Source organism: Salminus brasiliensis, chromosome 9, assembly GCF_030463535.1.
Source record: "Salminus brasiliensis chromosome 9, fSalBra1.hap2, whole genome shotgun sequence".
Classification (NCBI taxonomy): domain Eukaryota; kingdom Metazoa; phylum Chordata; class Actinopteri; order Characiformes; family Bryconidae; genus Salminus; species Salminus brasiliensis.
The window spans coordinates 26,467,270-26,493,495 of record NC_132886.1 but is presented as its reverse complement, the minus strand read 5'-3'; the positions used below and the strand labels follow the sequence as shown (position 1 = coordinate 26,493,495).

Genomic DNA, 26,226 nt, shown 5'->3' with positions numbered 1-26,226 from the left:
CCATGGTTTTGTCACGTGGCGTTTTTTGATGTTGGAATGAGCGCCGGCTTGGCTCATTATTTATACACCCCCCAAAATTCACATACACCCAGCCCACTAGCAAAAGTCTTTTGAGGTCTAAACGCAACAGCTACTTCAGGACGAACATGGGAAAGGCTAAAGCTGACACTAGCCAACCAGGTGGGCTGACTGGAGGAAGCACGCAACAGCCGAGAAAGAGCAGCAATGGATGGGGAAGAGGGTGGTAGCCAGATGCAAGGCTAGAAGCTAACCCTATCAGACGCTACTGGAAACTCTTCAGCTAGCTAACCGCTTGTGATGCCGGATGGACAATCAGAGGACCCAGAGAGGAAAGCAACATCATCCGGTAAGACTTGGGTACACTTCTCGCGGCAGTGTTAAAAGCTAAGCTAGGCTAGACGTCTGTGATCCAGTCACGGTTACGTAAACCTTGCTCGTCATTGCTCATAATTGCTTTTTAACAAACACACAATGTCTGTGCATTTTCCCCCACCATAGTCACTGTCAATCTCTATGTATATATATCAAGGAATGACTTAAAATACTCAATAAATGCTTTTTTGGCACCTTTAAAACACTATAAACACCCCAAACAATCAGATTTCAGACACACATTTAAGCAGGAAGCCTTTGGATTAGTCTAAACAAACATGCTAAGATGGCTGGTACCACCGCTTACTATGACTCTGTCAGCATAATGCTAATTGGTGTCTATTCACTTTCTGTCACTGTTTACTCATTGTCATTGTTTTTTATTCTTTATAGCTGGACTTTCTTTTTACAGGCCATCAATACAGTCAGTCAGCTCAGTCTGTCTAGCCACTAATCAGCAAAAAGGGCCTTAAAGTCTTCTTACCCCCCAAGCACATTCACATACATGACAATACACATACACCGCCCTCTGTAGAAGCCTGATGTACTTACCGCCTGTTGCCACAGTGATCTCCCTCAGAAAATGTCCGTAAAAGGGGAAGTCAAAGGAAAGGTTGACCCGCTGTGGAGGCAAAAAACAATGAAAAAATATGCATCCAGGTCAGGATTCTAAGATCGAGGGCATTTTACTGAGCCACTGAATAAGCCATTGACCTAAGCAGAAAGACTGACAGACCAGCTACTTGTAAATGCAGGATGAGCCTTCATATCCACCCAGTGGACAGATTCTGCGGTTAGTCAATGAAAACTTCTCTCTACCTCAGAGTAAATGAGCAGGTCTGACTTTGTTCTTTAGCTGAGGTGAGTCTGTCCGCTGTGGGTTCTCTTGTTTACTGGCGATAATGTGCTTAGCATGCTGGGTGGATAAGGCAATGCACTGCTATAATGCCAGAACGCACTGCAGTGATCCAGCTTCTTTTCCCGCTACGATAAACGAGGACACTCTGACGCAGTTATTCACTCAGTGCACTACCTGAGAATACTGAAGCAGACAGGTTATGCCAAAATTGATTTGTTAGAAGTTTTGGTATTCTGGGAGAGAACCCTGCTATACACAAACACACCGTCTGAGAGTGGAAAAGCAGCAGGGAAGTTCGAATATTGAACGTTCCCCAAGTTTCTTTGAGGAGATGGAGGTGCATTTAGGAATGCACCACATGTAGGAACAATTAGGGGTATATATACAGTGAGTCCAAGAAGTATTTGATCCCTTGCTGATTTTCTTTGTTTGCCCACTAATAAAGACACTATCCTTCTGCACTTTTAATGGTAGATATATTCTAACATGGAGAGACAGAATATCAAGACAAAAATCCAGAATATAATTTTAAAGAATATATTTTAATTAATTTGTATTTCAATGAGGAAAATAAGTATTTGATCCCTCTTGCCAAACACACTCAATACTTAGTGGCAAAGCCTTTGTTTGCAAGCACAGCGGTGAGACGTTTGTTGTAGTTAACCACAAGTTTAGCACACACACCAGGGGGAATTTTGGCCCACTCTTCTTTGCAGATCCTCTCTAAATCATGAAGGTTGGTGGGCTGTCGCTTGGCAACTCTGACCTTCAGCTCCCTCCATAGATTTTCGATCGGATTGAGGTCTGGCGACTGGCTGGGCCACTCCATGACCTTAATGTGATTTTTCTTGAGCCAATCCTTTGTTGCCTTTGCTGTATGTTTAGGGTCGTTATCATGTTGGAAGACCCAACCACGGCCCATTTTCAGATCCCTGGCAGAGGGGAGGAGGTTGTCCCTCAGGATTGTGCGGTACATGGCTCCATCCATCTTCCCAGTGATGCGGTGAAGTAGCCCTGTACCCTTGGCAGAGAAACACCCCCAAAACATTATGCTTCCACCTCCATGCTTGACGGTGGGCACAGTGTTCTTGGGGTCATAGGCAGCATTTTTCTTCCTCCACACATGGCGGGTGGAGTTGAGGCCAAAAAGTTCAATTTTGGTCTCGTCTGACCACAAAACCTTCTCCCAATAACTTGGTTCATCTTTCAAATGATCATTGGCATACTTGAGGCGCGCCTCCACATGTGCTCTCTTCAGCAGGGGTACCTTTCGGGCACTGCAGGATGTGAATCCATTGTTGCGCAAAGTGTTGCCAATTGTTTCCTTGCAAACTGTGGTCCCAGCTGCCTTCAGGTCATTTGCTAACTCCTGCCGAGTGGTTGCAGGACGATTTCTGACTGTTCTCAGCATCATTGCCACCCCACGAGGCGAAATCTTCTTTGGAGCACCGGGCCGAGGTCTGTTGATTGTCATGTTATACTCTTTAAACTTTCTGATAATTGCACCAATAGTTGTTACTTTCACATCCAACACCTTACTAATCTTTTTGTAGCCCATTCCAGCTTTGTGAAGGTCAACAATTCTGACTCTGAGGTCCTGTGACAGCTCTTTGGTTTTACCCATGTTGGAGACTTGAAATCTGTGTGATCTGTCTGATTCTGTGGACAGGTGTTTTTCACACAAGTGATTAGTGAGAACAGGTGGCTTCAGGTCAGGTAACAAGTTGATTGGGAGTGTCTAACTGGTCTGTAAAAGCCAGAACTGCTAATGAATACTAAGGGATCAAATACTTATTTCACTCCATGAAATACAAATCAATTAATATATATTCCTTAGATTTATTTTCTGGATTTTCTTTTTAATATTCTGTCTCTCCATGTAAGAATACATCTACCATTAAAAGTATAGAATGATCATGTCTTTATTAGTGGGCCAACGAAGAAAATCAGCAAGGGATCAAATACTTCTTGGACTCACTGTATATATATACACAATATGTATATACTATATGTATTATATAGTATATACATGTTTTATATATATTATATATATATACGCTAATCAGTCATTACATTACATTATATTGTGTAGTAGCCACCAAAACAGCACTGACAGGATCTGTTTGAGGCATGTAGTCCACAAGACCTCTGAAGGTGTCCTGAGGTATCTGGCACCAAGCCGTTAGCAGCAGATCCTCCATGGATCGCACCTTTGCGCCTTCCGTACCTATGATTCTGTCACTGGTTCACCGGTTGTACTTTCTTGGACCACTTTTGCTAGGTATTGGCCACTGAACCATTGTATTGCAGATGCTCTGACCCAGTTGTCTAGCTATGCCAATTTCCTCGACATGACCACTTTTCCTGCCTCCAACACATCAACTCACTGCAACTGCTGGCTAATAATGTAGATCCCACCCCTTGACAGATAATCAGATAATCAATATAAATTACTTAATGTGTTTAATGTTTACTTAATGTTATGGCTGTATGTAGTTTGGCTATGGTTAAGGTCAGGTTAAGGCATTAAACAGTCCTCACCATCTGTGAGAGGTGCTTATTTGTGTCCCTTCCATATGAATGTACTGGTTTTTAGCTGCATGTAAGTCATCTGATTGTGTGTGTGTGTGTGTGTGTGTGTGTGTGTGTGTGTGTATAAGCTTACCGCTGCTTGTCTGTGTGTGTTGGACAGGATTCCATGGATCTTCACTTTCTCCTTGTCCATCTGATCAATGTTTACCCACAGTTCTTTGCTCATAGGGTCGTTGGGGCCGTAGGTTTTTGACGTGTAGTAGTTGTGATCTGTGTCCTCCTGCAGAGAGAGAGAGAGATAGAGAGAGAGAGAGAGAGAGAGAGAGAGAGAGAGAAACACACACTTTATCATACACTCACTGACCTGTTTCCATAACTACAGCACAAACTGAGGGTTCTTCTTTGCTTGGTTCAGGTGGGTTGAGACCTAGACTGTAGATCATCATGGAGGTCTCTGGGGGCTAAACTGGGGATTCCTGAATGTTCTGAATGATATTGCAATATGTGGGTGCAGGTAAAGTAATCCCAAATGAAGCGAACTATCACTATCACTCCAGCAGTGGAAAGAGATCGAGGCAGTAGTTCCGTATTCTGGTTAGAAAGGAATGCAAATGCCTTGATTCACCTGAAAATGTGAAAAACCTCTGTGATTGGTCAGGATATTCACAGCACAATCAGATTACAGCCACCAGACACCGGCCAATACTGATCAGTTATTAAATAATATATATATTATATAAAATACGTCTCTATATCAGGCCATCTGCTCCACACAAATTAGAACCCTGTTCATAATATTGACCCATGGTGTCAACAGTGTCTTCGCCAGGATTTGACCTCACGACCCCAAGAAGGTGAGTGCATAGACAGTGGTGCGTCTGAGGCCTTGTGGTTTAATGGTATGCTGAACTGGTCATTTTTCACATGCGTGGTCTGTGTGGAGCTGTGCTTAGCTTGGAGTTACTTAGTGCTAGCTAGCAATTAGCAGGCTGGCTATTAGCAGCTGCTGCCATGAACAGTGAATCACAGAAGTAAACATAAGCTCCACAGTACAGTGCAGTATATTCAGCTTCACTACTAAAACTGTAGCTATATCTAACTGCTGTGGTTGGAGGACTGGGCCATTCATTTGTCAGATTCTTAGGAGCTAGCTATAGATGCTGGTATACATGCTGGCTACCTCGTCTACAATACACAATAGGAAAAATCGCAGAAAGATGAGAATATGAAATTTCTGAGTGTCTCTACAGTCTCTCTCCCATATATTAGTTTATTTATAGGAGGCAGATTTGCGTCTCAAATTTAACCAAGGTTGAATAAACCAAAATGTAAAACTCAAAGAATTAAAGAACTCAACCCCTTATGCTAACAGTTAGTTGTTGTTGTTCTCCAAACACAATCCTGGCTGAAATAATTAGATTTGATACCAAAACCTCAAGCCTAGGCACATTACACACTGCAGGGATATTGGGACCACACCTCCTGCCTTCACTGTTCATTCCTTCATCATATATACAGCTGTGTCCAGATGATATGTCCAGGGAATTAACCAAGTTACCATGGGAATTAACCATTCCTGTTAATTCCCACCTTTGAAAATTCCCAGAAATGTCAAACCCTAAGTGTATTTCATCATATTTTACATTCACCGCTGTTTTCTAAAAGTAATGAGCCACTTTAAACTAGTGATGTACCGATCCGATACTAGGATCGGATATCAGCCCCGATACTAACAAAATTAGCTGGATTGGGTAGACGTGGCCTATAAATCCTATAAGTATCCAAAATCAACAGATTTGATGTTTTGTTTTTTTGCTAAATATAAATATGCTTTAATAATTCAACAATGATATCCAATTGGTAACGTGGTAATGCATTGGTATCAGTATCAGAACGAAACGTGTGTTGCTCTGCTTCCCGATGTGCCAAAAACACCCTTGACCGTGATAAAACTGCAGTAATGCATGGCCTCTTGTGGCTTAAAGCTTTAATATTTAACACTGCAAAGCTTTTACAGTTTGAGATTAGGAGATGAAAATGGAGATCTGATACTGATCATATCTGTCACTGACGCACTGCATTTGAAATCTAAAACCAAATTGATATTATAATTAATAAAATTACAAAATACTCACACCGGTCAGACGCCAACACAAACACACACATACTTCCTGGCAAAGGTTTGGTACCACCTGCCCTCTTTTCAAATTCAACACAGACAGCGTGTTCACTGGTACTGAAACATTCGGAACAGCAGAGCTGTTCCCCTGTTCGCTTCTGACACACACACTCTCTCTCGGTCCAACACAAACTCAGGCCTGCTCTGTTCAGTCCGTCTCTGTGTGCGCTGTTTGTTGTCTGGGCATTTAAGAGCTTGGCCGTATGTTTAGCAGGAGCTCTCTGTGAGGGGAAGTGACTTTAGCACTGATCAGCAGCAGCTGTGTGTGGGCACTCTGCACTCTGTCTGAATGTTTGGAAATGCTCAGAGCACAGAGGAGAGCCAGCTGGATCATTGAAACACTGGTTCCCCTCAAACATGCAGAGCCAGAGAAAACCTCTTGGAGCATGTGAAGGACAGGGCAGAGGGATGGAGAGAGAGAGAGAAAGAGAGAGAGAGGAGTAAGAAGGTGAAGAAACTGAAGAATGTTGGAAGAACTTTTAAAGAAGCAAATCAGCAAGAATTTAGACAAGTCTCCCGTTACCACAAATACAGTCAACCAGCCATGGTTGGAACACATGTTCAGTGTCTGAACTTTGCTTCTTTAGCTTTGCACTGGACCTCAACAGATGCTTGCAAGTAATGGAAGCGTCTATCCTCAAATATGTTGTTTTAGCATTTTTAGGATTAATCCAGAACTGTGAAATATGTAGAACATAATAAAAAAGGATTATTATTTTAGCAAGAGCATCAGCACATGTATGTAGTGCCTAAAATACCTACATGAAAAACTGTGTCTCTGTGTTGGCCTATAAATCATGTAACTATCCAAAATCAACAGATTAGATTAGATTGTTTTGGTTTTTTTGCTAAATATAAATATGCTTTAATAAATATGCTTCAACAATGGTATCCAATTGGTAACAAAGTGCATGTATCAGTATCAGTATCAGAATGGAAAAAAGTCAGATTGGTGCATCCCTACTCAAAACGTGCGTTGCTCTGCTTCCCGACATGCCAAAAACACCCCTCACCGTGATAAAACTGCTGTAATGCAACACAGAGGCCTGAACTTTGACTGTATTCACACTGACCACCTGCCAGTCACCGTGTGACTCTCCTCAACATCCTGTTACTCCACCCCATCTTCTCCACACCCCATTACTCCACCCTCATCTCTTCAAATACACTCCATACACTCACTATGAAAACAATGATTGAGCAACCAACAGTAAAGGTAGCCTTCTCCAGCATCATAATATCACGGTCGCGCGAAAGCGCTCCAAAATGCCAATTTTACAGGAGAAGGAAAAAACCTTTATAAACTTGTATAAAATATTTTATTTCAAATAATTCATTTCAATTCAGTTCCACACACTGGTTCCAAGCATGATTTCTCCTCTGTGGCAGATTTAAAGGGTGCAAAGACAAAGTCTCGTCGACAACGATGCAAACGTAACTCGGCCCTGCAGATTTCTCCTGTACAACATCCGGAGAATTCAACCCTTCCTCTCTAGAGAGGCCGCCCAGGTGCTTGTTCAGTCTCTCGTCACTTCCAGACTTGACTACTGCAACTCTCTTCTGGCTGGTCTCCCTCTGCACACCATCAGGCCCCTGCAACTCATCCAGAATGCAGCGGCACGGGTTGTCTTCAATGTCCCTAAATTCAGCCATGTCAATCCACTGCTGCGTTCTCTTCACTGGCTTCCTGTAGCTGCAGCCCACATCAGATTCAAATCCCTGACGCTGGCCTACAAAGCCCAGAACGGACCAGCCCCTCCGTACTTGATGGCAATGGTCAAAAGCCGATCCGCACCAAGAGCCCTTCGAGCTTCAAGTACGGCTTGGCTCGACCCGCTATCCCTCAAAATCCACGGAAGACAAGCGTCCAGGCTTTTTTCTGTCCTGGAACCGAAGTGGTGGAACGAACTTCCCCTGGGTGTCCGAACGGCCGAGTCGCTCGCTGTCTTCAAACGCAGACTGAAGACCCACCTCTTCCGAGAGTACTTGGGCGAATAGTAGAGTACTATGGTCACCTTACTGACTTGTGCTTAGTAATGTCTAAAGCGGTAAAGAGGTATCTTTGAAATATTAGTCTATTCAAACTAGCTGAGGTTTTTCTTGGGTAAATAGCAAAGCACTTTTGTAAGTCGCTCTGGATAAGAGTGTCTGCTAAATGCCTTATATGTAAATGTAAATGAAAATACAAACAATTTGACTTGACCTGTCATTAACAACCACTGTTTTGAGAGCAAACTGGAGCCTAGGGTCAATAAAATTGTATCAGCCCATATTTTTCTGAGTCAACATGAACATTGACATTAAACCAACAGAAGCAAAATATGAGATATGCCACAATATCATTGCACTCCAAACAGTCACCTGAATTTTAAGCAATATGACAACCACCTGGCACCTGGAACAGTGACCAAGGACTAAAATGTAATCTCAAGTCTCAAGATTCTGACAAACAAGGTAATGAAACTAGCTAAGCTACATATTAGCTGCATGATATTGGAAAAAAAACTGACACTGCAATTTTTAGTTGTTCTGCAATACATATATATATTACAATATAAAAATTAAAGATATTTTCACCAGATTTCTCCAGAAGTCAATGATCCAACATGTTGTGACATTAATACTGCCCTCTGTGTGCTGAAGATTGGAGTACAATAACCAATACTGGACAAATACAACCTGCCTTTGCTATTTATGTCATGGAAAATGAGAACAGTGTGAATGAAATGCCTTGCGTGATATTGTACATCTTGCGATATGACCACTGAACGATAACGGCGCTGAAACGATATATTGTGCAGCCCCCGTCTACATTTGCTTACAAAGCACTCCGATTATGGCAGCAAAGCAAAAGAAAGTGGAGAGCAATCTTCAGATAAAAGGAATATAGCAAGTCTGGACACTATCAGTGAGTGGATCTCCTCAAAGCCAAAAATGTCACATCACAAGAGTAGAGCTGAGGACTGTGTGTGCATTTGAAACATTTGAAAAGCTGGACTGCATTCATAAAAATTTCTCTGGGTGTCCATGGATTTTTATTTCCTTCCTGGCTGCATTAAGATTGAGACAAACGTTAGCAACTCAAACACAAAGCTAAAAACAATAGTATGAGCCATCCCAAAGTAAAATTGATCACTGTTTCTGTTCAGTTTTGAAGATAACAGTATGGCATGCTGTGTCAGAAACCATATAAACAAGTCTATTAGATGTTACTGAACGACTCAACACAGTTTAGCAAGCAGCTAGTGTGTCTTCATCACGTTCCACTTTCAGCTGTTGTGGCCTTTCTTTCGCGGGAATTTTTTGTTGTTGTTTGAGGTTTACAGACAGCGGACTGATACATGCTTGCTTTCTGGGGTAGTCCAGTTTCTTTTCAAGGGAGCGAATATTGGACAGAAGGTAGAGGTAAAAGCTGGTCGGCAACAGATTCAGCATTTCATCCCTGGCTTTCTTGTTCGCTGAGTTTGAGCCACCCTTCCATGGACACTGGAACAGGAAAAGCCGTGATCACAAAGCCTGATCACAAGGATTTCGATAACAACTAGGGTCTGGCTGTGATATGCTTGTCTCAGACAGCTCACTGAAAGCATCAACACCACCATAGCTCCCCCCCACCCCAAATGAACAGGGCTTCCAGTAGTGGGCTGGGTTTATGTAAATTAGGACTTAACATTTAACAGCTCAGCAAGGAGTTTGTTGTGAATGAAGAGACAGTCTGGTCACTTCCATGTACCAGACTGTCATCTCACAACTATGCCAAGTATAAACCCAGTTTTTTTCCTTATAGGGGATCTGTAATAGTAGTGTGTGCACAAGAAGTATGTGTCTTCACTGGAGTCAGAACAGCAGACGCTCCATCACATGCCAGAAATGTCTTCCACAAACATCGCTTCAACTCAATCTAACAACTCCGGAGGCCGAATAATGGAAAAGGACTGACGATCGAGTGTCTGCAGAGACAGCACTCAACTCAAACGCGAGACGTATCTACAGTAGAAAGCATTCAAACGCCTCAGGGAAGAGAGGAGGAAAAAACCCTGACTGCAATCAGAGTTCTGTACAGTGGCAAAAAGCTCTAGATTCACGAGCTGCATTTGTATATGAGAGATTGTCTCTGGCAGCGGCATCAATATTGCATTACGGAGGGTAGCTGCGTGGTTTTTATCTCTCCACTCTGTCTGGGCCTTTTCTACCTTCTGTCTGTTTCTGAGGAGCTGACAGCGTCTGCTGAGACGCCACAATGAGGAAAGGAGCTGTGTTTCAGTGCGGACGATAAAGCGTAAAGTGTAGAACTAGCCGAGGTACATTTGCATAGAGCAGATTTTCTGAGATACATCACTCCTGGGGTTTTTACAATCAGGTATAAAATGCTCTCACACCATCCTTCAAAGATTTGGGAGGTTTGAGAGTTTTCAGTAAAGTAAGATATAAAAATATCTGCAGAGGTTTTGTTTTCTGCTTGTCATTAATCATTTCATATGATCATTTTCAATTTAAAGGCCTTCAATCTCTTAACTTCAAGGTTAAATATTCAGTGATTGATCCTAACACAGAAACTTTTAGATATCATATGGTAGTAATTTAGCTTTAGCATATTTTGTGGAGTCCCACAGGGTTCTGTTTTAGGGCCAACTGTCTTGTATTGTGCCTCAGTCAGATTTGAAACACTTAACTTCACAATAACTTCAGCATGGATGGACGGGGCTTAACCGCTGCAGACTGAATTGCCAGATATAAGATATGCAAATGCCTTGGCTTTTTTTGGTGACATCACATATGAGAAAAGTCATTTCAAGACAAGGCTGTTCCTGCTGCCTAGTTTCCATATGCGGTAAGTATGAGTTTATATCATGGGCATGGGTGGGCAAAGCCTGCCCAGTAAGACCCCAAGCCAGGCAGCAAAATAAGGCAAGGCTTAAGATCGACCACACAGATTCATACACATTCAGGAACTCCTGAACTCCTGAGCTTCATTAATTCCTTCCGCTATTCGTCCGTCTTGATTGGCAGTCACAATTAATGGCAACTATCAACAATTCTCAACTCTATTATCCTCAAAAAAGTTCAGGCCTGATGTTGAAATGCTGAATGGATGATATCTGGAGCATTTAAGGATGGATGGTGTAGGATGGTCTTGTGATGGCTATGTACTAAGACTCTCATAGCTCTCATACTGGAGCCGATTACGAAGCTCCGTCTATCACAACTCCCTTTGCTCTCTTCCAGAAGGTGAAAGTGTGAAACACATAAAAGGGAATAATTTCATGGAATGAAAGGCAAGATCCTTGAAGTTCTGATTTTTAATGAGTGGATGGATGGACAGCTTAATCACACAGCAAGCTAGAAAGATAAGCTAGGTCTGTGGACTGTGCTGAATGGGAAGCAGTTTCTCAGGCTCTGGAGTTGGAAGCTCCAAGCAAGTTCAAGTGTAATTGGACACACATGGGTTGTCAGTTCTGGTGGATGTGGGAGGCAGACGTGGAAGCTGAACTATGCTAACTTCATGATTAATTCAGAACCATTTTGGATAGTTCTCATGGTTATCTGCTTTTACTTTCCATTCTTAATGATTTGTGGAGCTAATTTAGGCTATCCGAGCTGTTTTTCTCAGGCTGTGTTTCCTGTGTGGTTAAATATGCTGATAAGCCATGAAGTATTTATTTGTTTTTCAACACTGTATCATTTGTCACATCATAAGGATTAGCTTATTGCCTAAGCCATTCATCTTTAGATGCTGAAGTATAAACACCACCAAGGGTGGTTAACGGGTAAACAGACCTTCAGGAGGGCAGTGTGTACGCAAAATGAGGCTTAGCATCTCTCCGGCTTTAATATAGTTGTTCGGTAAAATTCCTTGTACAGGAAGCAACATTTTACCAGACAAACACTTTATGCCTTCAGACTTCTATGTAGAACCATGAAATTCACTAAGGAACCTTTGAAGAAGCTCTTCTGCTTTAAACAAATAACTAATACAGTGTAGATTCTCACGGATCAGCCAGTACATTAAAACCACCGGCTTAATATTTTTCAAGTCTCCCATGTGTTGCCAAAACGTCTCTGACCTGTGGATGCACGGACTTCACGAGATCTGTGGTATCTGGCATCAAGACACTAGCAGCAGGCCTTTTAAACCCTGTAAGTTGTAAGGTGGGGCCTCCATGGATTACTTTGATGAGCCTCAGGGGGCCCATGACCCTGTGGCCGGTTCACCGGTTGTCCTTCTTTAGACTACTTTTGGTAGGTACTGACCACTGCATACCAGAAAAAACCCACAAGACCTGCCTGATGTTTGGAGATGTTCTGAACCAGTCGACTACCCAAAGTGGATCAGATTCTAAAGCTTGTTAATGTTTTCTGCTTTCATCACACATCACCTTCAAGAACTGACTGTTCACTTGGAAAGTCTTCAGAACCTTTCACTTTTTTACAGTTTGCTGTGACCTTGTGTGAAAATAAAAAAAAAAATAGTCCCCCCTCATCATTCTGCCCTCAATACCCCATAGTGAGAAAGTGAGAACAGAATTTAACTGAAAAGGAAAAACGAAAATCTTGCACAGACATAAATATTCAGACACTTTACTGAGTATTTAGTTGAAGTACCTTTTACAGTGATTACAGCCTCCAGTGTTCTTGGGTATAATGCCACAAGGGTTGTACACCTGAATTTGGGGATTTTAGCCATTCTTTCCCGTCTTTGCAGATTCTTTCAAGCTCTGTCAGGTTGGATGGAGGCCATTCGCTGGACAGCCATTTTCAGGTCTCTAAGTTCATTAGGGTATAAGTCAGGGCTGTGTCTAGGTCAATTAGAGACATTAGGGTCATCGTCTTGTTGGAAGATTCAGAAATTCAGTTTTATGGGGTCTGCATTATGGGGTATTGAGTGCATATTGATGGAGAAACTTAAAATCCTTTTTGATTTTAGCCTCAACTTAACAAAATGTTAAACAAGTAAAGACTCTGAACACTTTTCGAATGCATTATAAATCCCACTCTGAGATTGGTGTCTTTGTAACCAGATAATCAATATTAATCAATGATCACCTGTACCTGGCTGGTCCATTCTTGGCTTCAAAGACCAACATAAGGGTTTTGAATCTGATCCGTGCCGCTGCATTCTGGATAAGTTGCAGGGGCCTGATGGTGCGCAAAGGGAGACCAGCCAGAAGAGAGTTGCAGTAATCAAGTCTTAAAGTCTCTAAATCTAAATCTAGTCTAAGTCTAAATCTATGATTAGACTCCTTTTAAATATTTGAAACCATCTGCATCCAGATTGTATTATATTATTGAGAACATCAATTCTCAGCTTTTGAGCAGTAAACCAACTGTTGTGAATGGTAGCATGTTTGCATTGCACAGAACATTGATTTAAATGTGCTTTCCAAATAGAGCTGGCTTACTTACTTACTGTTTACTTTTAGAATGACATAGAGGAGGTCAATAAAAAAAAAAAACTCAACCCCGAAGATGCCACATTGACCAAAACCTCCTGTAGAATGAAAAAAACCCCAACATGCTAGGCACTGTGATCCTCTGTGGATTTTTTGGCTTTGCCCAAACAGATCGAATCGTCCATTACCCGGACTGGTCGACCGTGAAGAATTAGATTTGTGTATGTCCCTGCTGGTCGCAGCGCTCCAACCTCAACTCCTCTCACACCTCATCCTCAGCTGCCTCTCCATAGAAGACATAAGAGAATACAGTGCACAAGAACAGGCAGGTCACAAAACAGAATGAGGAAATCAATAGCGGTGCCCCCAACAGGTCTAACGGATTTGAATTACAGGAATTGTTCGTTAAAATAATAAATTCATACAAGCCATGTTTGGTGTCCAGAGTTTGCTTCTATAGTTTTGTACTATATTTATTTTATATTTATCAGTGCCAATGCAAAGACACAAACTCTAGTCACCAAACATGGCTTGGCTGACCTACTGTTTACAGTAAGGGTAACTTCACAGCAGCGTTCTCTTCACTGGCTTCCTGTAGCTGATCCTGCATCAGATTCAAAACCCTGACGTTGGCCTACAAAGCCAAGAATGGACCAGCCGCTCCGTACTTGATGGTTTTGGTCAAAAGCCGATCCGCACCAAGAGCCCTTCGAGCTTCAAGTACAGCTTGGCTTGATCCACCATCCTTTTAAGATCCATAGAAGACAAGCATCCAGGCTTTTTTCTGTCCTGGCACTGAAGTGGTGGGACAAACTTCTGTTCGGACACCCAGGGGAAGTGGCTTGCTGTCTTTAAACATAGACTGAAGACCCACCTGTTCTGAGAGTACTTGGGAGAAGTGTATTGTCGAGTATTGTGGTCTCCATACTGACTTTTGTATTTAGTAACATCTAATCTAATCTAATTTAAGGTATCTTTTGGATCCTAGTTGATGCAAACTAGCTAAGAGTATTTTCTGAGTAAACAGTAAAGCTATTTTGTTGCTCTGGAGAAGAGTGTCTGCTAAATGCCTTAAATGTAAATAAGTGGTGTAGATGTCTGCAGTGATGGAACTAAGCAGAGAGTGAAGACTTGTGATATCTGCAATGCCAGAGTTTCTAGTGTGATGAAGTTAGCGGGAGTTCACCAAAACAGGTAAATTAGCTGCACTTAAAATTGGAGTGCTTTGCAATAAGGCTGAGCTTACATGTCAGAATTTCAAATAGGCCCATGTTCCCGGAAGAGTCAGTCTGGCGTATGCCCCTGTTGCTACTGGCTTCAACACAGAGGGAAAACTGAACCCTTGATGGAAACCCAAAACACAGACATGCGTCAGTTCTGATAATTCTAAATAGATCTACATACAGATACAAACAGGAGGCTACTTGACACCTTGACAGGTTTTTTTTATTTTAATTGGTAGAAAACAACCTGCAACTCCGCACTACACAAGACCTGGAGATTTACCTGGAGATAAACTCAATATAAACTTCATTTCAACTTCATATAAACTCTGCTTGCCTATTTTCATCTGTTTCTGTGCCAAGTTTACTGACACTTCCTTTCCTTGATTCTGCCTGATCTGGAGCTCATAATCAAAGTAATAAAACTGGCAGAGCTGACTAGCTTATGGATCCACATGGACACCAGATCAGGCAAAATGTAGGAAATGCAGTTTTAGTAATCAGATGCAGTCGAATGTCAACAGTTATCCAGTAGCATGGCCTAAAACCCATTTATATCTGGATTTCTTCAGTTATCTGATAACTGTCATGTTATCTGATAACTATCTGATAACAATCAAGAGGTCATTCAAGCAGCATACTCTGATTTCTTACATTGAGAGTCGGGTCTAGAAATGTAGCTGGATTTTAGCTAAGTAATTGGATTTCTCACTGCATAAATATTCCTAACCGGAGTTGTCTGAGATTTCTCAGCGTATGTGTGAAAACGGAATGTGGTACCGAAAATGAGCAAGCAGCGTTTAGCAGCACGCGCAAGAAGGCGGCAAAACACTTCTGAAGCGAGGCTGAAACTGAAGGTTTTAAACCCTTAAACAGCCTATGGCGCTATTACAAGCTTCTATTACTAAAGAACAGCCCCACCAGTTTGTACAGAAGTCCCTGTAGTTAATGTATAATACACCTTAGTGTGTAATAAGCCTTGCTGCGTTTAGGGGTTAAATATTCTTCATCTTCTAGATAGATGTTCATACTGTGGCTCAATATTAAAAACAATTAAGTTTGGTTTTATGTGGCATTTAATGAGTTTATGGGCTGGTTGCAAAGCTGAACTCAGATTACTGTCTGACTCATGCAGACCCAGTTTCCCATTATCTGATTACTAAAATGACAAAATCTGCCACTCTGCAGTCATCGGATTATGAGGACTCACTGTCTTACTGAGCTCCAATAAAAACTGTATTTCTATACAAACTGACTTGAATACAGAAAGAAAATTAGACAAATACACTCGTGTTCACATATTTACACATATTTAAAGGAAATGCTTCAGTTTAACTTTTACTTTTTAAAGTGTCACCCATCACTTCTCAACAGAGCCCACACCCACATAGTCCACACCTGCTGCACACAGGGCAACAGATTTCCTGGTGGTCTCAAAGAAAAATACTTTTTATTTATACAGGAAATTGAAAAATTCACCACACATGAAAAACTGGAAAAGTTTAGCCTTAATTAAGAGATTAAGGGGCTCTGAGGGGTCCAGGGGGACTAAGATGCTGCCACAAGATGCTGGTTCCAATCCTGCTTGCCATCAGCAGCCAGATTCCGATAGAGCACAATTGGTTTTGCTCTCTCAGGGGTGGGTTGATGGCATTTCCTCTCCACATCACTCCACATCAGCACAGGCTGTTGTATCAGAGCTGGGGAGCCGTGCTTTCCGCAGAACACGCTGACTAACCTAGCAATGCTGTACTGCAGAGTTCACATAAATGGGGATTGGGTAAAATTGCGTGTTTTGGCAACTCAAAATGAGCTGAAAAACTCAGAGAGCCGAATCCCTGTGATTCCTCGAGTATGTTCAATTCAATGTAACTCACACACTCACTTAAAGCAGTTCAAAGAGTCAATTTATTTATTTTACTCATTTGATTGGAAAAGAACCAAAAACAGGGAGGAACTGATTCCATGAAGCACAGCAACCAACTGGTGAAATGAAGTACATACAATGCTGACGATAAAGTCTCATGACATCTGGTATTGATGGCAATGTTTAAGCTTGAAACCTAAGACTAGTTAGGTTTACAGTTACACTGCTAGCTTTGCTTGTTCCACAGGAGCATCGCTTTACTACTGTAGCACCGTCATTTTATGCTAAGCCAACCCTCAACCCCAAACCAAATTGAATTAGCCAAATTGGAGGTCTGATCCATTTAAACAAACAGTTTAAAAGAACTGGTTCAGGAAAATGATTCAGACTTTCCATCTGTACGAGTGAGTCCGGGGGGGCTATTGGGGCTATTGTAGCGCCAAACAAATACATGCCCTGGAATTGTGTCACATCCCTACTGCGGTGACTTTCAGTGACTTTAATGTGATTAAAAAGTGTGAACTCTGCAGCTGTACTCTTTATGAAAATACAAAGAGGTCTGCTGTATGAGATGTGGTAGATACTCAATATTAAATGACCCGGGGGCAGGCGAAAAGCTGGATCAGGACATCACTAATGAAACAGAGGGCAGGAGAGGAGGGCGTTGTTGTAATGAGTGGAATTACTAAAAAGGAGAGAAAGAGAGAAATTAGAGAGTGGTAGATAATCTCTCTCTCTCTTTCCTCCTGGCAGGTCGACATAGAGAGCAGAGGAGCGATTTGAGGGATTCTGAGGCCTGTTATGTAATCCAATGCTCACTGTCAACCAGCAGGACGGCTCATTAGCAGCAAGAGGGCTTTGTTTTCAGCGAGTGTGTGTGAGTGTGAGTGTGTATTTCAGCCCTGTCTGTCTGAGATTAAAAGGCGAGTCAGCGCCAAGCTGTCTGTCTAACCAGAAGGGTAAAAGAAAAGCAATAAAACCAGGGGAGATGGGAGAAAAAAAAAAACCAACATGTCCAAACGTGATCAAACGTGGAGCTCAGCACAGAAACAACAGTGTCTAAAGGCAGTAGTTTTTAGCACAGAGTGACAGAGAACAGACTCAACATGCCTGTCAGGACACAGACGCACCTAGCTCTACACTGTCTAGTGTGGTAAACTGCTACTGCCTGAGGCAGGCCAAAAACGATCTATAATTCAAAGCAGTACATGCTGTTCTTAGACTCAAGACTCTCAGACTCATGAGCATTAAGAATGGGCTGTTTATTGAATGCGCAGAATTTGAAGCGGTCCAAGAGAGTTTGTATTAGTTATGCAGAGAATGCTGAGTTTTGACATTGCGTCTCATATTACACGTGCCCCAGAATGGACAACCTGTCTTGGTCTAACCGAGAGTTCGGTATTTGGAAGGGACATACCATGAACCTCAAACACGGCTGTTTTTTCACTCAAAGGAAAATCTAGCATTATCAAAACAGAGGCCTAATTCAAACCCCCAGAACTGCAGCGTATTTACACTCCAAAAAAAAAAAAACCTGCCCACTAGTGGAAGCCTTTTGACACCTAATGCCAGGTTCACACCACATGATTTTAGCCCCAATTTTCAGTCACAGACTGTTTTTGGAGATCACCGATAAAAGCCTCAGGTTGGAGGCAAATCGCTGGCTCGGCCGCTGTGCGTGAACTGCTGAAAGACACAATGCGAGGGCACGCTGAGTGATTGTCGATGCCTCGCAAGCCCACTGACAAATATCTGGACCTGTCGGCGACTCTATATCTGGTAGTGTGGAAAGTGTTGTGACTGGAGGACTAGCTACAGCCAATGAGAGCAAGACACAAGAGTGAGGGGAAAGTTACGGTTGGAGTTATACAACATCAACAAATTCTTTGGTCATTTTCTCATTCTGTGAGTTGTTGCTGCAAATCAGCCCACATGTCCTCCACATCGCATCGCATCAGTTCTCGAGTGTGTTTTAATGACAAAAGGTGTTTTTAAAGAGCAGACAGACTCGTCAGGGGCGCTCGTCCTGGTGAAAGATCTTGTAATTCATGACCCTGTGTCGCTGATCAGTCATGTGCACTGTTAAAAATATAAGATCCTTGAGGAACTTTTGAAGGTTCTTCACTTTGAAACTGTCTTAAGGTGCTTAGAGGAACCCATAAGGAAAGCTTAAGCTGTGAAGTGGTGTTGTTGATAATAGAGAGCAGCACATCACCTCCAGACTCTGCTAGTCACAGGAATATAGGTTGCTACATGAACCAGGTCTAGTGGCCGTGGCTTTTCCTGTACCAGTGTCTGCAGAAGGGTAGCTCAAACCCCCAGGCACGCGGGGAAGCTAAAGCCAGGAAAGCAAGTAGGTATCTGAGCAAGCCAAGTAGAGTTAACCCTTATGATTTGAGGTCGTCTTCACTTGCACATCAACTCCTTCAAAGACAAACTGTACTACCTCATACTATGGCCAACCTCAAATCATAAGGGGAACTCAACCACCACCTGAGAAAGCCAAACCCAGGAAAGCGATTTGGTGTCCATGCTAGGCTAAAAGATAACATTACTCAACCAGCTCCAATTTCTACAGCTAGCTAACCACGTGCTGCATCGAGAGGACACAGAGAGGACAGCAACAGTCTCTGATAAGACTAAACCTGTCATAAAATGACATTAACCCATCATAAAATGATAACCAGAGTTTTAGCTCTGAGGCAAAATGACAGGGTTGTATATTTACATACATTTCACATACTATTTATTCATCAAATAAAAAGTTCAAATGCCCAATAAATGCATTCTATAACAACTGCTAACAATGTGTAAATGGCAATGGCAAAAGGACTAACACTACAAATCAACACAAATCAACACAAACAATCAGCAACATTTTTTATAGTTATTTATAGTAGTTTATAGTAGTTTCCTGAGGAGGATATGTTTATTAATTTATACTTAGGAAATGAGCAAAAATGTGTATAGGATAAGAAAATCTGCTGCTAATGTCTTTGCTAGCCAGACACCACAGAAAACCTTCAGAAGTCTTGTGGAGTAAATGGCTCAAATAGTCAGATCTGCTGAGGCCGCACAATGGGGACCTACTCAAAATTGGTAGGTGGTATTATTGTTATTGCTGTTCGGGGTGTGTGTATATATGTACACATTTAAATATGTGAATATTTCAAGCAAGCACAAGGTGAAAAGGCCAATCGCTAGAGTGTGTGAGGAGTGGAGCCACAGCTGAGCCATACTCTGCACAAGAGAGAGGTCTTGAAATACAAGGGGGTTCTAAAGACTGACCTCCTCCAAGCACGGCTAGTTTACTTTCAGAAATGCTATCATTCATGTCCAATTGACGTGTTTTAAGGGCGGCTTTGCTGTCTTCAAACAGGGCCGCTTTTCTCCAGCTTTGTTCAGAAGTCTTTTTTGCCCGTAAGACCTTCCTCCACTCTCTTTCTTCACCAAACACTGCGCAGCCCACCCCAGTTGACCTGTCATTTCCTCCCAAGAGCTGAGAGGAAATCAAAACACTACAAGCAAACCGCAGCGTCCTTGAAAAGCCACATCAAACGTCTGTGCCCAACCAATACAGTGTGTTTGAGGGCACACTGTAAAAAAAAAAAGAGATGCACTGGACTGACCTTAAATTTTAAGTGCAAAAATGACCAAAACATGAATCAAAATAAATGTATAAATGCTTAATGTATGTAATTTAAGTAAATTTCAACTCATTTTTATTCTCTTTTTCTGCTCCTAAGAAAAACAATGCTGGAGTTTTCTTGGAATTGATGCTCCAAAAGCATGAGGACTATAAACAGATTATACGGTACTATGTTATAGGCAATTATGTACTGGCTTGTAAGCAGAATGCATTATAAAATACAAATATTCAATAAATCCTTTATCTTTTTAATACCAATTACTATAAACAGCTCTTCAGCTAAACAGTGTACTTCTCGAACAGTAAGCTATGGCTTCCGCTCAACACTGGGTTTAGGGATGTAGTAACTTCAGGTTCCTGCAAGTCAAGTCAAGTCAAGTCAAGTGGGTTTTATTGTCATTTCAACTACATACAGAGTACACAGTGAAACGAAACAACGTTCCTCCAGGACCCTGGTGCAACATAGACAGTGCATACAAGACACAAGTGCAACACAAACAAACAAACAAGTGCGGACAGAATGCAGATGGCGTTGCGTAAGGATGACCAGGCTATAAATACCTGCAGGGTATGTGACGGAATTCATAGATTAAGGAAAGGTGGTCCAGTGCAGTGAATGGCTCGTCCGATGTGTGGAAAATGGGTTGCTAAGCAGAAAATTTTAAAATGAATGATTGGCAAAAGGAGTGATTGCTCTTGGACATGTTTATTAATGCATGAACAGCACAATATGTTGGGTTAAGGCTAGAGATATACTAGCGTATATTGCGTATGCACGATGGCTGCCTTGTGAATCCTGGGCTGCTTGGTACGTCAGTTCTGCACATTCTCAGAAAGTAACACTACGTGTATGCAAGTAACAAAGAAAGGCTGTGTGACCAAGTCCGCAATTACCCACTTCTGTATGATGTGTCCTTCACTTTCTGTGCGATGACACATATGCTTGTCAGAACAGGTCAGTATGATTCTAATAGGTGCTGTAGAAACCTGGTTAGTGTTCGCTGGTGTGCCCTGTAGTGGAAGCCTCCAATAACACACTAAGCACATAGGCAAGTATGTGAAAAGTTACAATCACGACACAGCCAGTTGTCTGTGTGAAAGCATGGCCTAATAGCAAGTATCTCTCCAGCCTATTTTTTTTACAACGGCTTTGGATCTGGCTCAGCCAATCAGACTTTAAAACTTAGCCTATCCATATTTCCTTTAGGTTAAGAATAATGTTAAACAGAATCTTTACCATTCCTTCATAGTTCAGTCACATTTCATAGATATTAGGCCCCAGCTGATATTCTGATATTGCTGATATTGATTACCTGTGGGTCTATCAGTACATTATCTCACAGGTCATACACACTCTGGCATGGCAGTGTGAGAGAGAGTGTGTTTAGAGCCACCCCTATGCTTTATTATAGCAGCTCCCCACATGTTCGGATGTCGTGGGGTTTCTACTGAGTTCCCCTAAACCACAACACAGTGGTGGGCACTTGATGGTTCCAGAGAAAAACCGTTCAATCAAGCAGCGATCAGCTGGAGACGAAATCAAATCACACAACAGTGTGTGTGTGTTTGTGTGTGTGTGTGTGTGGGGGGGGGGTACAAGAACATTACAAAACTCCCTAAGGTCCTTATTACAAGCAACAAGACCAAAGTCAAACACACACACACACATACACACAAATTCCATCCTCATTCTCCCAGTCCTCTCTTTTCACCTTCACCTCTCATGTCTCCCATCTCTCTCTCTCTCTCTCTCTCTCTCTCTCTCTCTCACACACACACACACACACACACACATACACAAAACACAAGTCTGCCTAATTTACCTCCTGCTCAGCCAGAAAGCTCTCTTGCTTTCACACACACACACACACACACACACAAATATGGCCACATGCTGAGCATAGGCCCGGATCACCCATGATTCAATATCAAGAACTGATGTGTGGGGGGGTTTGCAGTGTTGTGTTTTTTTGCTATTAGGAGACAATAGCTGATAGGTTCCTCTCTCTCTTCTCTGTCATGTCTGTGCCCCCTGCGCTCCATTCATCTCATCAAACCTGAGACACACACACACACACACACACACACACGTATGTCTAAGCAGCTAATCTACCTCTGTTCTCTCTTATCTCCCACCAGCCCCTGTCTCTCTCTCTCTGTTCATCTCCTCCCTTGCTGTCTCTCCTCCTTCTGCTGCTCCACCAGGCAGTAGCGCATTTCCCCAGGGTGGAGAACACACAGCTACTGCAGCCAGGCTTCAAACAATCACAGCAAATCACACCAAATGAGCATTTGCCATTCGCCATTCAGCACTCATTTCTTTCATCACTGGACTAGAACATCCTGCTAATCTGCCTCTGGGGCTGGTTTTTCACACAGTGAATACACCAGGGTAGACATTTCCGGTCTTGGAAGGCTGCAGTCTGGTCTTTCCCCTTCTAGCAACACCTCGTTTAAATAAGGGGTCAATTCCATTAGCAGGGAACCATCTCCAACCTTAAAAGTATAAAGCAAAAGTTTACTTTGTTTTTTATTCATATCAACGTCCATCTATTCATCTTCTTAACCGCTGCTTCATGCTCAGGGTCATGGAGCCTAACTGGAATCACTGGGCGCAAGGCAGGAATAGCAGGGTGCCAGTCCGTTGCAGGGTACCATGCACACCCATTCACTCACCCACTCACACCTAGAGGCAATTTAGCATAGTCAATTCATCTACCATGCACTCCTGGTAATACAGGTGTTATGATGCCATAGAAGAACCTTCTTTTGGCTCCTTAAAGATGTTTGAGTGTGAAGAACCTTTTACAGGTCTAAAGAACCCTCACTTGAGGTTCTCTCCTTCAATTTATAGGTTCCTCAAACTCACACATGCCACACATCACAAACATGATTCTTTATGGAACCAAAACTGGTTCTTCTATGGCATGGCTGATTTAAGGCATCTCAGGAATGAACACAGGAAGAACACACCATGCTCCTCACAGCCAAAGACCTGAGAAAAGTCAGTGAGACCCAAGGTCGGAAATGAAGACTGGGCAAGTAAAAGTCATTGGAAACTCAGAGGAAGAACCAATCACAATCTCACTTTCTTCTCAAGGCGGGACAACAGACTCAGCCAATCAAACTCAGGAAGCAGAATCAATCAAAGGCTAATTGTTAGGCTGTTCACACCCTTTTTAAATGTGACCTGTATCCAACATCAGTCAGTTCATGCTCCTAAACTGACGTGCATGCTCAAAGGAGCACTGCTTCATGTGAAGTTTTGGGAAAACGTTACGTTATTCGGCAATGGTTACTTTTTTTTGGTTTGGTTCTTTAAACTTTGCTTTTAAGCTTTTTATTTTTTTATTTGACGCTGCAGCAGCGCCCTCCTGTGGCCATGTTCTCCCAGTTATTGCGAGATCTGCCTTATAATTTAGCTTGAACAGAAACATCACCTGAAATATTTATGAGGTCTGTTGTTTGCTATCCCGCCACTGTAAACCTCCCACACTGCTGCCCGTCATCACTTTTTCCCTTCTCCTCAGCGAATGTTGAGTTGGACAGATGTAAGAGTCGCATGAATTCCGATCTGGCTGTTCAATCAGACCGAGTCTGATTATATGTCTTGGATTCCAGTACCACGTATGAAAGTGGCCTATTTCGGAGGCATGGTGCCACCACTTATCAGAACTGTGACATTAGAATGACGACAGGCGAACAATCACCTCTATCTGGGAGCTGTTGTCCGCTTCACTGTCTTCCAGCATTCCACGCAAGTCCTCTGCACTCTCTTGGCTGGCTCTGTTGTTGGTCATGGGGCGGGGCTCTGACAGAAGCCACCGCCTTCTCCTCAGAACTTCCACAGTCACATCATCGGCCTGAGCCAACCTTCCCTGAAGCGTCGAGTAAGAAACCCCTGAAAACACAAGAGTGATGCATCCAGTCAGAATCAGTCTTTTTTTATACAGATTTATACAGAACACCTCGTGTGAAAGACAGAAATGACCCATTAAAAAACACGAGCACGAGCCTTTAAAGCATGACCAACAGGATTATCCTTATTCAGGCCTGACAGAACATTAGTCCCGCACTGTTTGCTGTGTTAATAAGAGTAGACTCACTCATACGCTCTCTGGTACTGTTAACAAAGTCTGAGTTCAAGACAAACATGCATAGTTTACCCAGTGGTATTGGTCCAATAATCCTTTTTCAAAGACACTGTATGAGCACACACACACATACACACACTAACACTGGAATGAGGCATTGATCTTCAGCCATTCTCCTTTCTCTCTTTTGTCTTTCCTAATACAGCTGTTTTCGCTACATCACTGTAAGCAGAACAGTCTGTTTGACTTTAAATAAGTATGTTGGAGTCTGAGTCACAAATTCACCGTTGATCCTCACCGCCGTCCTTCAGAACCCAGGAACGGCAGCAATAAAGATGAAAGGCCCGTGTACTAATCCTTTGTACACAGTACTTTAACAATGATGGAACAGCTTATGTTTTAAAGCTGTATACTGGAATGCATAAATATTAGATTACATTAGATTAGCTTTATTGTCCAACGCAGTGGAAAATTGTCTAAAGCGACTCCATTTATAATCTAAATGCAAAAAAGACATAAAAATATTTCAAAGGTTACATTTACATTTACAGTGAAGACATTTAGCAGAGGCTCTAATTTAGAGTGACTTACATACGTCATTGCTGTTTACTCCATAGTCTCCATAGATAGATTATGTAGACTAGGATCCAGAAGACACCTCTAAGATTAGACACTACTAAATACAAAAGTCAGTATGGGCTTCTTATGCTGTTCAGACACCCCAGAGAAGGTTTGTTCCATCACTTCGGTGCCAGGACAGAAAAAAGCCTGGATGCTTGTCTTCCATGGATCTTAAAGGACGGCGGGTCAAGTTGAGCCATATTTGAAGCTTGAAGAGCTTTTGGTGCTGATAGACTTTTGACCATCGCCATTGTTAAAAGTACGAACTTTGACTTTGTAGGCCAGCGTCAGAGTTATGAACCAGCTTTATATATATATATATATATATATATATATACATATTGTGTGTGTGTATGTGTGTGTGTATGCAGCGGTATACTATTTTCTATGCATACTGTAAACCATAAAATAATGGTTATCATACTGTGTACATTTGCTTATTACCTGTATTAAAAATGCTATCAAACAGTGAATCCCACCAATTTGTTACTATTTTATACTTATATATTATATAATAATAATAATAATAATAATAATAATAATAAACAATAATAAACAATAACAACAAGAGAAAGAATTGTGCAATCCTGTATACTGAGATAGTGTAAAACCATGATACTTTTCTCAGATGGTTTTCATACTGTGAAAATCTCACACTGTTGCAAACCTAATATATATATATCAGGTTATATATATATATATATATCATTTATGAGGAAAATGTGGGCTCTGAAACAGTGGTATTAATGGTAGTGAGAAAAGGGATCTTGTTTCAGTTCAAACTTTAGTACTCCTTGAAGCTTCAGTCAGAATGACCTGTGCTTCTGTCGCTTTTGCGTAATTCTGGTGAAGAACTGACAACGAGCTAAAATGAACAGTCAGAAATGAAAGTCAGGCAGATATTCTACATTTATGTATTTCATGTATTTTTTATGCTCCACATAACATTTGTACAGCTTTATGTTACAGAAACGGTCACAATTTATTTAATAATAGTATTTTTTAAATAATATCTGTAATCTTTCCGAATACCCTCTAGAATTCTACAGGCTGTTTCTGCTCCTTTAATACTGATATCAGGTAAATAAGCTCTGTTCTGACTGGCTGTCCTGCATTGTGCCTCATTCAAGAAGCACTCAGAGCTGGAACACTCCTGAGAAGTGTAAAATGAGTCAATGAAGTGTGGCTACACTGCACTAGGCTGAATGAGCGATAGATAATGAGTGTAAATTAGTTGGTTTTCATAACATTACATTACATTTACATTTATGGCATTTAGCAGACGCTCTTATCCAGAGCGACTTACAAGGTTACTCGTATTACAGAGGTGGGCCAATGCAGTGTTAGTTGTCTTGCCCAAGGACTCTTATTGGTATAGCGCAGCATAGTCACCCAGACTGGGAATCGAACCCCAGTCT

The 26,226-nt window shown here is 42.0% G+C and overlaps 1 protein-coding gene across 2 annotated transcripts in view; it reads right to left on the bottom strand.

Annotated features, from left to right (window-relative positions):
* Positions 1–26,226, bottom strand: part of plxdc2b (plexin domain containing 2b) — a 160,134-nt gene that overhangs the window by 76,417 nt on the left and 57,491 nt on the right. For both annotated transcript variants that reach the window (XM_072688056.1, XM_072688055.1), the window contains exons 2-4: positions 23,804–23,994; positions 3,918–4,064; positions 946–1,015 (exon numbers count right to left, since the gene is read on the bottom strand). In XM_072688056.1, coding sequence (XP_072544157.1) covers positions 946–1,015; positions 3,918–4,064; positions 23,804–23,994 — 408 coding nt within the window. The remainder of the gene's footprint in view (positions 1–945; positions 1,016–3,917; positions 4,065–23,803; positions 23,995–26,226) is intronic.